This window comes from Bactrocera latifrons, unplaced genomic scaffold, assembly GCF_001853355.1.
Source record: "Bactrocera latifrons isolate USDA-ARS-PBARC rearing strain unplaced genomic scaffold, ASM185335v1 scaffold_106, whole genome shotgun sequence".
In the NCBI taxonomy this organism is placed as follows: domain Eukaryota; kingdom Metazoa; phylum Arthropoda; class Insecta; order Diptera; family Tephritidae; genus Bactrocera; species Bactrocera latifrons.
The window spans coordinates 691,701-703,845 of NW_017534475.1; the positions used below are offsets into that span (position 1 = coordinate 691,701).

Consider the following 12,145-nt stretch of genomic DNA (forward strand, 5'->3'; position numbering starts at 1 on the left):
AACAACAAGAACTGATTTATAAAAGTTAGGCAATAATAGTCAAAAGAAGTCATTGTGCTCTATTTCGCTAGAGGCCAAACTACAACATAAGATGTTGCTGCTTTAGTGGGAGCAGCCTTAACTCGAACAAAGGAATGATAGTATTACTAAAAGTATCGATGAATATATCGTATATTTAAAATAAGCATGCTTTGGAAATACCTTAATTTGTAATGTCAATAAGTATGCTTTCATAATCATTTAAGAGCTCTCCGCATTAAATTTCCAATCCGCCAGCATTTCTTTCTGCTAGCGTCTAGTTTTGTCGCTGCGCATTGCCATTATTACCAATTTACAGTCTGAAATCCAAACACGTTGACGGCATAGTTCATGATAATTGTAACTACAGTGCTCACCTGCTTCGCTCTCAGGGAGCAAGATTATGGCTCTGGCTGTGACAAAATAATGACGAAGTGTGGAAGTTGCGTTCACGCTCTTTGGTGAACTTCAAATGTTGGTTCGTATAAAATTGTCGACTGTTTCAGATTAAACTTTGAATACTTTAACAATTTTTACATCACATAATCTGTAAAGATTTTATTTTAGTTTTACACTAATGTTGCATGTAAATGTTTATTTTAATATATTATAAGATAAAGACAACTGTAATTCGAAGGAATTGATATTTCTCGTCACTCTTATTTTTTTAGCAGAAAACGTCAAATTTCCCGGTTATAGCATTCACTAAGTGGAAAACTACTTTATCTGTTTACCGGCTTCCTTGTTAATAAAGCAGTGTCTCAAATATATCAAAAGTGTGTGTCTAAGCTAATTATTGCAAATAGACTTTTAAATTGTTTTCAAGCACTATCGCGATTAATTTCTTTGTCTGGTTACGTTTTGTTGAAATAATTTCAATATACAGAAACAAATTTATGCATTCATATATTATTTATGTAATAAAAATAATAGTATTTAAAGTTAAGCTTCCAGTGCCTTTTGCAACATATTTCAAATACGGCAACTATACTCTTAAATCAGCTGTGTGTCATTTTGAAAACGCTTTTGCGCCGAAATTACCGGTGTTAAGTTTTGCAAATTTGCCATTTACTTATTAGAGTGACAAAAATTTCATAACACGCTATTACACAGATTAAAATGCAGCGAGTACGTTTTTTTTATTAGAATGTGGAATTAAAATATTCCTTACAATTGTTTAATTATTTTGTTTGGTTGTAGGATATAAGATCGTTTTATAAAAGCGCAGCCTCGCAAAAGAAAGTTGAACCGTTGAATGACGAAGATGATTTACAGAATAAAAAACGCAAGAAGCGCACTGCTCGAGTTATATCTAGCGACGAAGATGAAATACCAGAAATTCCTATGGCTAAGGGGAAGACTCCGGCAAAGAAAAAGCGAACAGATAAGTCACCAGATGCTAAACACACACAGAATAATAAGAAGCCGTCATTGTCCAAGTTGAAAAGTTCGCCTGCAAAGAAGCTTAAACCAGTCGATCCTACTGCACTTTTCGGCGGTGAAACCTTGCGTATAGAGGCAAAGAAACCACCTCCACCAAAAATAGTAGTGAAGGAATTTGAAGATGATGAAATCGATAAGAGCCTTATGGAAGTAGACCTAGATCAGAGTATACGTGCAGAAAATGATAAATTAGGTGAAAAGCGGGAAGTGCGACGTTCAAAGTCAAAAACGCCACGAAAGAGTCCTCATAAAGATAAACAAACACCAACTAAGTTGGAAAAATCAATAGATACACCCACACAAAAGTTAGTGAAACAAAAAGAACATTCTCTTGCTGATAAAATAGAAAAAGAGAAGATATTAACACCTAAAACCGACACCAAAAAGGAAAAAAGCACGCCCAAGGTTAAAAAGCAGCGTCGTGAAGATTTGGAAAGCAGTAAGTTGTATACATATATAATTTTTGTAGTGATTATCAACATATGTATGTGTGTAATTATAGGTGTGCTCTCGGACGAAGAACGCCATGAACGAAAACGCATGTCAGCCATACTATATCAAAAATATAAAAATAGAGCTAGTGTTATTAATCCTGGATCTAAAGAAGTTCCTAAGGTATTACTCCTCATTAGCTTTTGAGTATAGATATTAAAATGTATGTTTTAATTATTTTTTAAGGGCAAACCAAATTGCTTAGCTGGTCTAACATTTTTAGTAACCGGAGTATTAGAATCACTTGAGCGCGACGAGGCAGCATCAATAATTAAGGAGTTGGGTGGTAAAGTGATGACAACCGTGGGTAAAAGGTTGAACTATTTAATTGTTGGAGAGGAAGCGGGACCCAAAAAATTAGTACAGGCCGAAGAATTCGGTGTAAATGTCATCAGTGAGGATGGACTATTAGATCTTATACGCGAAAAATCCGGAGACCTATCAAAGCAGTCTGTGAAAGAAAAGAAACAAACCGAACAAGATGTAGAAAAAATAAAGCACACAAGTCCTAAGAAGGAAAAGAAAACAGTAAAAGAAGAAAAAGAAACTAAACAACATGTTGAAAAAGCAAAACACGAAAGTTCTAAGGAAGAGAAGAAGAAGGGTGATGAAAAAATGAAAATTCATTCTACAAAAAAAGAAGTTAAAGAGAAGTCCTCTAATAAGGACAAAATTGTAGTAAAAACGGAGAAAATCGAAGCTGATGCAGTGAATAATGCTGCAAGCGAAGATAATGTCGAAACGAAAAAAGAAATTGATGATACAATGCTTCCCTGGGTCGACAAATATAAGCCGACAAGTGTCAAGGAAATTGTCGGCCAATTCGGACCAACAAGTAATGTTTCGAAGTAAGTATGCTTCACTCATAGGTACTCCATTAAATAATTAAAAGAAAAACTTTACTCACATAGACTAACAAATTGGCTCTCCAAGTGGTACATCAACCATGATGGCAAAAAGAAACTACAAAAGCCAAATCCTTGGGCTAAAAACGATGATGGTAGCTTTTATAAAGCGGCATTATTATCAGGACCGCCGGGTATTGGTAAGACCACCACAGCTACGCTGGTTTGTAAAGAATTGGGATTCGACACAGTAGAGTTCAATGCATCGGATACTCGTAGCAAGCGACTTCTTAAGGAAGAAGTAGCAGAGCTTTTGTCCAATAAATCACTTTATGGATATTTTCATGGACAAGGCAAATCGGTCACAAAGAAGCACGTACTTTTAATGGATGAAGTTGATGGAATGGCTGGTAATGAAGATCGAGGTGGCATACAGGAATTAATTGCTCTAATCAAAGAATCCTCAGTGCCAATTATATGCATGTGTAATGATCGTAATCATCAGAAAATGCGTTCACTCGTTAACTATTGCTACGACTTGCGTTTCAATAAACCACGTACACAACAGATCAAGGGACGTATTTTAAGCATTTGCTGTAAAGAAGGATTTAAAATCGACAGCGATAAGGTGGATGAAATAATTGAAGCGACTAATAATGATATACGTCAGACGATAAATCACATTTCGCTATTAAGTGCTGGTAAATATCTAAAGCTGCCGACTAGCGCTAAAGAAACGAATAAAACCGCAGAGAAAGACTTGAAAATGGTATTTTAAAATTTGTAAATAAGCTTTGTTGTAGAAGGTGTGCATTAAACAGTTAATTACAGGGTCCTTGGGAGGTGGTGCGTAAAGTATTCTCTGCTGATGAACACAAGCATATGACATTGAATGACAAATGTGACTTGTTCTTTCAAGACTACAGTATGGGACCACTATTTGTACAACAAAATTACTTACAAGTTTCACCCACTGGTTCCAAGTAAGTGAAGTAAAAATATGATTTGCATGATTTTAGTGCCATACTAAACAAATAGTAGCACAGACAAAAAATTAATGCCAACAACAATTATACCCTAAAGTGTGGTTATTTCGTTTTTAGATCAGATATTCCATCTAAGGTAGCCAGCACAGCAGATGCGCTAAGTTTGGGTGATTTAGTGGACAAACGCATACGTTCCAATTCCGCTTGGTCTCTACTCCCAACGCAGGCCATCTTCAGTTCCGTACTACCAGGAGAGTACATGAGTGGTCACTTTACAGGGCAAATAAATTTTCCTGGTTGGCTAGGCAAGTATTCGCGTTCGAACAAACGTAGTCGTCTAGCGCAAGAGATTCATGATCACACACGTTTGCGAACATCTGCTTCACGTCAGTCCATACGTCTGGACTATGCACCTTTTCTGCTGGCGAAAATCGTGCGTCCACTGCAAGAGTTGGGAATGGAAGGAGTAGAGCAGTCACTGGAAATACTAAAAGAATATCATCTGCTGCGTGAAGATATTGACTCGCTAGTCGAACTAACGACTTGGCCAGGCAAAAAGAGTCTATTGGATGATGTAGATGGTCGTGTGAAGGCCGCTTTGACGCGCACTTACAATAAAGAAGTACTTGCATATTCCTATTCAGTGCATGCAGGTGTAAAGAAGAAGAAATCAGAAGCAACCGAGGAAACCGAGATGTATGGCATGGAAAGGGAAGATGGTGGAGATGCGCCAGTATCAGATGAGGAGGAGGACAAAATAGAGAATGATGGTTTGATTAAGGTGAAATATTCAAAATATCAATAAATTATTGAATTCATATGAACAAATTAATTAATGTTGTAGGCAAAAAAGAGTACAGCCACATCGTCGAAAGCTAAGGCTGGATCTAAGGCTAAAACTGCCGGAAGCAGTGCGGCCAGTAAGAAATCTACAGGCAAAGCATCAACTTCAAAGGCAAAGAAATAAGCGGCATGGTTTTTTTTCAATTAGTTTAGTTTACTATGCGTTGTTAACTACGAATATTATATATTTCCACTTTTATGTATGTATTTTTGCCTGTTTATATAATAAATACATATATACATAATTTTTTTTATATTAAATAATTTGTCATACATTGAAAGACAATATTATGCAACTGCTTCTTTCACTTTAAGGACATCAGGCGGCAAATCGACATTGACCGCTTGTAGAGCTTCTCTAATCCACAATGGCACCGACTCACCTTCGAAATGTGTTGCCATAAAATCGCATATGAACTGGGGGAATCGGTCACGTTGTATAGCTTCTCTCATATTCCGCATTAGCCTCAATTGATATGCTACATTGTGGATACTTAGCAAACTACATGATACTGGTTCCATCGCGGCAATGTGATGCAAATACGAACGTGTATATCTGCTGCATGTGCTACACTCGCATTCATCATCAATGGGGCGCATGTCGTTTTCGTATTTTTTATTTTTTAAATTCATTTGACCACTATTAACCAGCGCGCAACCAAAACGAGCTGTTCGTGTTGGGAAAACACAATCAAACATATCGATTCCAAGCGCCACACAAACAACCAAATCAGCAGCGAAACCTACACCCATTAAATATCGTGGCTTATCCTTTGGCAGCAGATCGGTGCACACATGTACTGTACGCCAAAACTCATGTTTACTTTCGCCACCGCTCAGACCACCCACAGCGTAACCGCGCACTTTTCGCTGTATCAATGCGTCTGCGCATATTTTGCGCAATTCAGGATCCAATGCACCCTGTACAATAGGGAATAAACTTTGATCGTCATCACGAGCATGTGCATTTATACAACGATCCAGCCAACGTATAGTACGATGCATTGCCTCTTCAACACGCGGACCAACAGTAGTAGTCTTGACAACATCATCCAACTGCATCATGATGTCGGCGCCAATAGTATTTTGAATTTGAATTGAATGTTCAGGTGTCAACATACATTCACTATTGTCAAATGGAGAGCAGAAGTTTACACCGTTCTCATCAATTTGCGCCAACTTTAACAAAGAAACCATCTGAAAGCCACCCGAATCTGTTAGAATACCACGGGGCCAACTCATAAATTTGTGTAGGCCACCAGCTTTTTGTAGTGTTTCAATGCCAGGGCGCATGCCTAAATGGTATGTGTTGCCTAGCAGTATTTGACAGTTAAGTTCAATTAGCTGATCCGGCAGTAGACCTTTCAAAGTACCCTAAATATAGTATATATGGTATTATTAAATTAAAACGTTAAATATCGTAGCTTACTTGTGTGCCTACTGGCATGAAAACCGGTGTATTGACTTCACCATGACGAAGTGTCATTAAGCCGACTCGGGCCTTCGTCACAGAACATTCAGCAATTATTTTGTACGTTAAAGGTGGTACCTTAGTTGTCATATTAGCTATATAATTCCAGTCAAATATAAATATTTTAAATAATTAACTGATTTATATCCACTAAAATCACAAGTGTTCCTATTATATGCAGAGATTATTATACGTTCTCTGTTATATGTATATTTATGTTGACATTTCCCAACCGGCACCTGGTAAAGCGTTGCCAGTCCATTAACAAGTCTTAATATCAATGAACGCTTACTATAAAATTGCATGCTATAATTTTCTACCGAATTGGATTTTCAAATTATACTAAAAATATGGCAACGTTTCTAAGTCGGCATAAGTTTTGTTTATAATTACTTTAGTTTTATTTTAGAAGGCGCAATTACTAACTTCAATTTGATTTATACTTTTAATCGCTATTCGTCATCAATATGTCGAGGAAACTTCATCGACCCATTCCATGCGCTGAAATTGTATCAAATGCTGGCTTAAGAGGAAAAATAAAAAGTGTTTACTGCAAAAATTTTGTGTAACTATTCTCCCTTTGTTGTAATGACTGCAAATAAGATTTTAAAACTTTTCCACTTTTAGTACTTACGGGGAGTGTACATTTTATCCAACAGAATACCTGAATGTAATTATAGGACCAAATGGCACTGGAAAATCAACGCTTGTGGCGGCTATAGTGCTTGGCTTAGGTGGTAAACCTGAATTACTATCACGTTCAAGTTCTATTGGTGATTACGTGAAAAATGGGCGCGATGAAGCCGTTATTAAAGTTGAGATCTACCGTGATACATCAGCTAAGTCTGGGATTTTCGAAAGAAGCTTTCCACGCAATGGCAAATCAACATATAAGATTGGGGAAAGTGTTGTGGGGGAGAAAAAATACTTGTCGGAAATAATGGAATTTAAAATTCAAATTGGCAATTTGTGTCAATTTCTGCCGCAAGATAGAGTGCAAGACTTTGCCAAAATGGATCCACAAACAATTTTCATAAATACCGTCAATTCGGTTTGTAGCCAAGAAACGATTAATACTTTTGACGAATTAAAAAAATTGCGGCAAAGCCAGTTGACTGAAGGAGATGGCGTTAAAAAGAAGAAAGAGGAATTAGAGCAATTACAAGTGCACTGCAATACGTAAGTACGCATAAGAAAAGTAAATATTTACCAAACTCTAGCTGCAATTTTACAGACTTGAGCAACGTTTGGACCGTTACAATGAACAACAAGAGTACCAAAATAAATTGGATGTTTGCGAGGCCAAAAAATTGCATCTAGATGCACGTGGTTTAGAAGAACAAAAGAAGCAACAAGTTAACGATTTATCATTAGCTAAACAGAAACTTGAAGAAGAAAATAAGGTATACGACGCTATTATGCGGCGTCAAAGCGATATAGCGAAAACTTCACAGCAACTTGCTAGAGTCGTAGCTCAAAAGGTAACTTTAGCAAAAAAATTAAATAAATAAACAAATTGCATTGCATAAATAAATAAAATAATATTTTAAATTAAAGAAACAAGAAGAGGAAACAATTGCGTCAAAAAAACAGAACGTCGAGGAAAGTATAAAAAATTTAAAAGATCGCATAGAGCAGGCACGAACAATCTATTTGGTTTGTTGACTTCATAACTTTTACTTTAACGTAAAATAATATTTTGCTCTTATAGAAAAAGAAACGCGATAAGGCAGATTACGATAAAGACTTGCAAGAAGAAACTAAAATGTTGAGTTTGCTTCTGCAAGATTTAACTAAAGCAAATGAAAATAATGCTGAAAAAGACTGGAAAGCTGAATTGAATGCACTAGCCCAACAATTACATAATATGAAAGAAGAATTAGGACAACATATGAAAATGCGTTTGGAAATTAACAGCGAATTAGACGAGAAATATGGACCCGAAATTGGTTCTATAAAGAGACGATTAGAGCGAGCAAATGACGTACATGCCCAGAAGTTAGAGGTAAAAAGCGCCACACTCGTATTTTATTTGTTTACATAGCATTTTAAATTCCAACAAACTTTAAAACATTTTAACTATTAGAAACCTAAGAGGAAATTAAGAGAAAAATTCTTATTTTCGCAGTTATTACAAGCAAAATTTCCAGATGTTTATCGAGCAGTGCAATGGTTAACCGATCATCAGCACTTGTTTAGAGGCACTGTTTACAAACCAATGATTTTAGAGGTAAACAAGCAGTATATATTATAAATAAAATTTAAATGAGTTTTTTTTAGTTAAGCGTGCTAGATCCCGAGCATGCCAAATATTTCGAAAACGTAATCAGCATAAGAGATCTACTTGCTTTCACTTGCGAGGACAAAGATGACGTTTCATTGCTTGTAAGTGAGTTATGCGTCAAACAGAAACTTCATATTAATGTTGGGCATGCGCCAGCTTCTAATAGAAGAAACTATCGCCCTGATATACCAATCGAGAGCATAAGGTGCGATTAAATGACGAAACAAATGCGTACTTGATTAATTTTTGTTAAATTTAATTTTTCTTTTTTTAATTATTTTACTTTTATTTCTTCTAATTTTACTTAAATAGATTTTGCGGGTTTACTGCATATTTAATTGACTTGATTGAAGGCCCACCAGCAATAATTAACTACTTATGCAGTCTAAATAGAATACATACGATACCAATTGGCACAGCTGATGTTAATAATAGAACTGATGACATTCCAGACAACATAAATATCTTCTTTGGCGGTAAAATACCTCAAACAAATATTACAAATTTAATATATATTCTTAATAATTGCTATTAATTTTGTATATTAGGTAATCAAAGTTATGCTGTCAGAGTTTCTCGCTATTCCGGTGAAAAATCCATTATGCAAAGGCAAATTAGCGGAAGAAACCTATTGACCAGTAAAAATACAAATGAAATTTTACAAAATGAGGCACGGTAAGCAGTTCAAAATTTGATATAATATACTATTAGCAAGAATTATATATATAGACAAATTTTCCAAAATATGTAGCTTACGTGAATTAATACGTGGCAGCGATGTGCTGAAGAACAAACGTACGGCTTTGGAAGCGAAAATCGAAGAAATAAAGATTAAACGCGAAGATATACTGGCCAAAATTCGGACAATCAAGAGCAAACTGGAGGAGAGACCCAAATTAGAGGAGCAGTGTCGGCGACAAAATGACAAAGTGAAACAACTGAAAAACAACGTCATCAGTGCGTGAACGCCCTTAATTCAATAACAAAATAAAAAAATATATTGTTTATGTATTGTAGGCTTACCCGAATTGGAGCAAGAATTCACACAGAAAGTGAAAAATTGTTTACAGCAAATCATGCAGTTACAAAATGAAAAAATTCAGATTTTAAAAAAGTTGCAACAGATTTTGGTTGATAAAAAAGTCGCCGTTGTGAAAGAACGCATATTTAAGCAAGAAAATGAAGAGTTGATTAACAACATAAAGGAAGCCAAAGATAATCAGGTTCAGGCGATGGTAATTTGCATGTTCTTATAACTATGGTTTGTTATGTAAGACTGTAATTTCATTTACGTTTTTTGATTAGCGCATGGTCGAAACCGTAACACGAGCATTAGAGAAGACTCAACAGCAATTGGAAACAAAAGTTGCAGAGGCTAGAAAAGCTAAAAAAGACTGCAAATCACTCGAGCTCTTCAATCTGCTGCCAGATACTATGGACGAATTGAAGGAAGCCATAAATGAATATAAAGCACGTTTAGAGTGCATGGGAGATGTGGATCAGAATGTACATACTCCGACATTATAGTTTACTTCATTTATGTGAATATAAGTATATGTATATATATATAAATATTTTCTTTTACAATTAGATCGCGGCTGAATTCAGGCAGAAATGTGCTGATATTGAAAGACTTAAGAATGAAATGCAGAATGCCGAACATAATCGCCACGGCCTGGCTGCGCAGATAAATACACTGCATGAGCGTTGGTATCCCGAAATCGAAAACATTGTGGTGACGCTTAATAAACATTTCAGTGATTTTATGACTTCTATGAATTACGTGGGTGAAGTGCAGCTGCTCAGGCGCGATGAGGTACATACATAAACATTCACATTGAATTTTTAAGCTCTTTCCCTAATAATTTCGTTTTTCAGCACGATTACGATACGTACGGCATACAAATCATGGTACAGTATCGTAGTAACGCGCAATTGCAGGCGCTAGATCGGCACACTCAGTCTGGCGGCGAGCGCGCAGTTGCGATTGCGACCTACACTCTTTCACTTCAGCACATTACACACGTTCCTTTCCGGTAAAACTGCTGCTGCCTTTATGAAAATGCTTGCAACTATTTACCGGTTTTTATTATCATTACAGCTGTGTGGATGAAATCAATCAAGGCATGGACGCTAACAATGAGCGAAAGATATTTGAAATGCTTGTGAAGGAAACAACGCAAGTTGGACGTGCACAATATTTTTTCGTTACCCCAAAGGTATGTACATTTGTGTTTTTTCTGTGAGTGCTTGCTCTCTATATGCCTAATGTTCGAATTTGTTTCAGCTTTTGCCGAACCTGATGTATAACGAACGCATGTCGGTGCACATAGTATTCAATAGCAAAATGGTAGAATCTAAAAACACCTTTGCATTCCAAATATAATGTATTCGATTTTATTAATATTTTTTTATACTCATTATTTAGTATTGTTAATTCTTAAAAACAAATATATGATTCAAAAAAGAAAATCGTTATTGCCTAAATCTACTTTTTGTTGATGTTAGTTTTAGAGGTCAATCACCTTTCACAGGGGAATTTCTCTTATGATAGAAAGGGTAAGACAGAATCTTTATTTTGATATATTTTCCTACATTTAACCAAGTCCAACAATCTTTGTTAACAATTGAAGGATTGACTGTTTTGTTAGCATTTTATGGAGTCAATGACCCCGTTGTTTACATTTTGGCAAGGTCATTGACCCCGTTGTTTACATATTGCCAAGGTTATTGACCTGTTTGTTTACATTTAGCAAAGTCCACAACCATTGTTTACACGTAGACATTTATCTTTACATTTTATGTGGTCAATGACCCCTTTGTTTACATTTGGGGTCATTAACCTTTTTGCTTATATTTTATGGGGTCAGTGACCCCCCTGTTTACATTTGAGGTCAATGTCCTTTTGTTTACATTTTATGAGGTCATTGTCCTTTTTGTTTACATTTTGCAAAGTTCACAACCATTCTTTACATTTAGCCGAGAGCACAACCCTTGTTTACATTTCTGTCATTGACCCTTTTGTTTACATTTTATGGGGTCAATTAACCCTTTTTTTGTGGTATTGACCTTTTTGTTTACATTTGTCAAAGTTCACAACCACTACTTACATTTAGACAAGACTTTCTTTGCATTTGGGTTCAATGACGCAAAGCCTTCTGATTCAGATCATTCAGTTTGCATGGGCTAATGCACAAATGACGAGCTTCTCGATGAAAAACTGCGGTATGCAAAGTTTCATATCGATATCTTAAAAACTGAAGAACTAGTTCGCATATACGAGGAATGTTCAGAAAATAACGGAACTTTTAAATCACGTTTTTGAAAAGCCGAATTGTTAAATTCCTTTTTACTATCGTCTGCCGAGTATGGGGGCATTCAGCAGCGTTGTCAATTAAATCAGAAAAGAGTTCTAGCGAGCTCGTGAAAACTTAATAATCCTAACCCAATTACGTTCTTAGTAATCTGTACTCGCCACACTGAACACTTTTTCTGCATTCAACGAGAGCCATAAATAGAAATCACACCATTACATACCTTACCATACTCTTAAATAAGAAGTTACTTAAAGACTTTGTTATAAGAGTTATAAGCCATGATTCCAATGCCAGATGATGTATGCTGATGGTAAAGAACTCACTCTAAAATATTACTTACAGCACTTACATATTTGAGGCGCAGTTAGTCTGAAGAATTAACGGCCATTTTGCTTTAAACAGCACACATGTATACATACATATATGTACGAGTATGGTATATAGAT

At 35.9% G+C, this 12,145-nt stretch overlaps 3 protein-coding genes across 3 annotated transcripts; 2 read left to right on the top strand and 1 right to left on the bottom strand.

Annotated features, from left to right (window-relative positions):
* Positions 1-1,018: 1,018 nt before the first annotated feature.
* Positions 1,019-4,805, top strand: LOC108970209 (replication factor C subunit 1). The gene is made up of 8 exons (XM_018935478.1): positions 1,019-1,146; positions 1,219-1,900; positions 1,964-2,076; positions 2,140-2,801; positions 2,865-3,567; positions 3,630-3,781; positions 3,902-4,565; positions 4,629-4,805. The coding sequence occupies exons 1-8, from the start codon at positions 1,138-1,140 to the stop codon at positions 4,749-4,751; spliced, it is 3,108 nt and encodes a 1,035-aa protein (XP_018791023.1). The 5' UTR covers positions 1,019-1,137; the 3' UTR covers positions 4,752-4,805.
* Positions 4,806-4,818: 13 nt separating this feature from the next.
* On the bottom strand, positions 4,819-6,322 carry LOC108970215 (queuine tRNA-ribosyltransferase catalytic subunit). The gene is made up of 2 exons (XM_018935489.1): positions 6,057-6,322; positions 4,819-6,001 (listed from the first exon to the last, which is right to left on the bottom strand). The coding sequence occupies exons 1-2, from the start codon at positions 6,186-6,188 to the stop codon at positions 4,916-4,918; spliced, it is 1,218 nt and encodes a 405-aa protein (XP_018791034.1). The 5' UTR covers positions 6,189-6,322; the 3' UTR covers positions 4,819-4,915.
* Positions 6,323-6,565: 243 nt separating this feature from the next.
* Positions 6,566-10,836, top strand: LOC108969752 (structural maintenance of chromosomes protein 5). Its single transcript, XM_018934668.1, has 16 exons — positions 6,566-6,663; positions 6,726-7,277; positions 7,333-7,579; positions 7,656-7,754; positions 7,810-8,103; positions 8,227-8,328; positions 8,379-8,587; positions 8,695-8,858; positions 8,931-9,057; positions 9,134-9,339; positions 9,400-9,617; positions 9,688-9,888; positions 9,974-10,198; positions 10,261-10,418; positions 10,484-10,601; positions 10,670-10,836. The coding sequence occupies exons 1-16, from the start codon at positions 6,566-6,568 to the stop codon at positions 10,766-10,768; spliced, it is 3,117 nt and encodes a 1,038-aa protein (XP_018790213.1). The 3' UTR covers positions 10,769-10,836.
* The last annotated feature ends 1,309 nt before the right edge of the window (positions 10,837-12,145 follow it).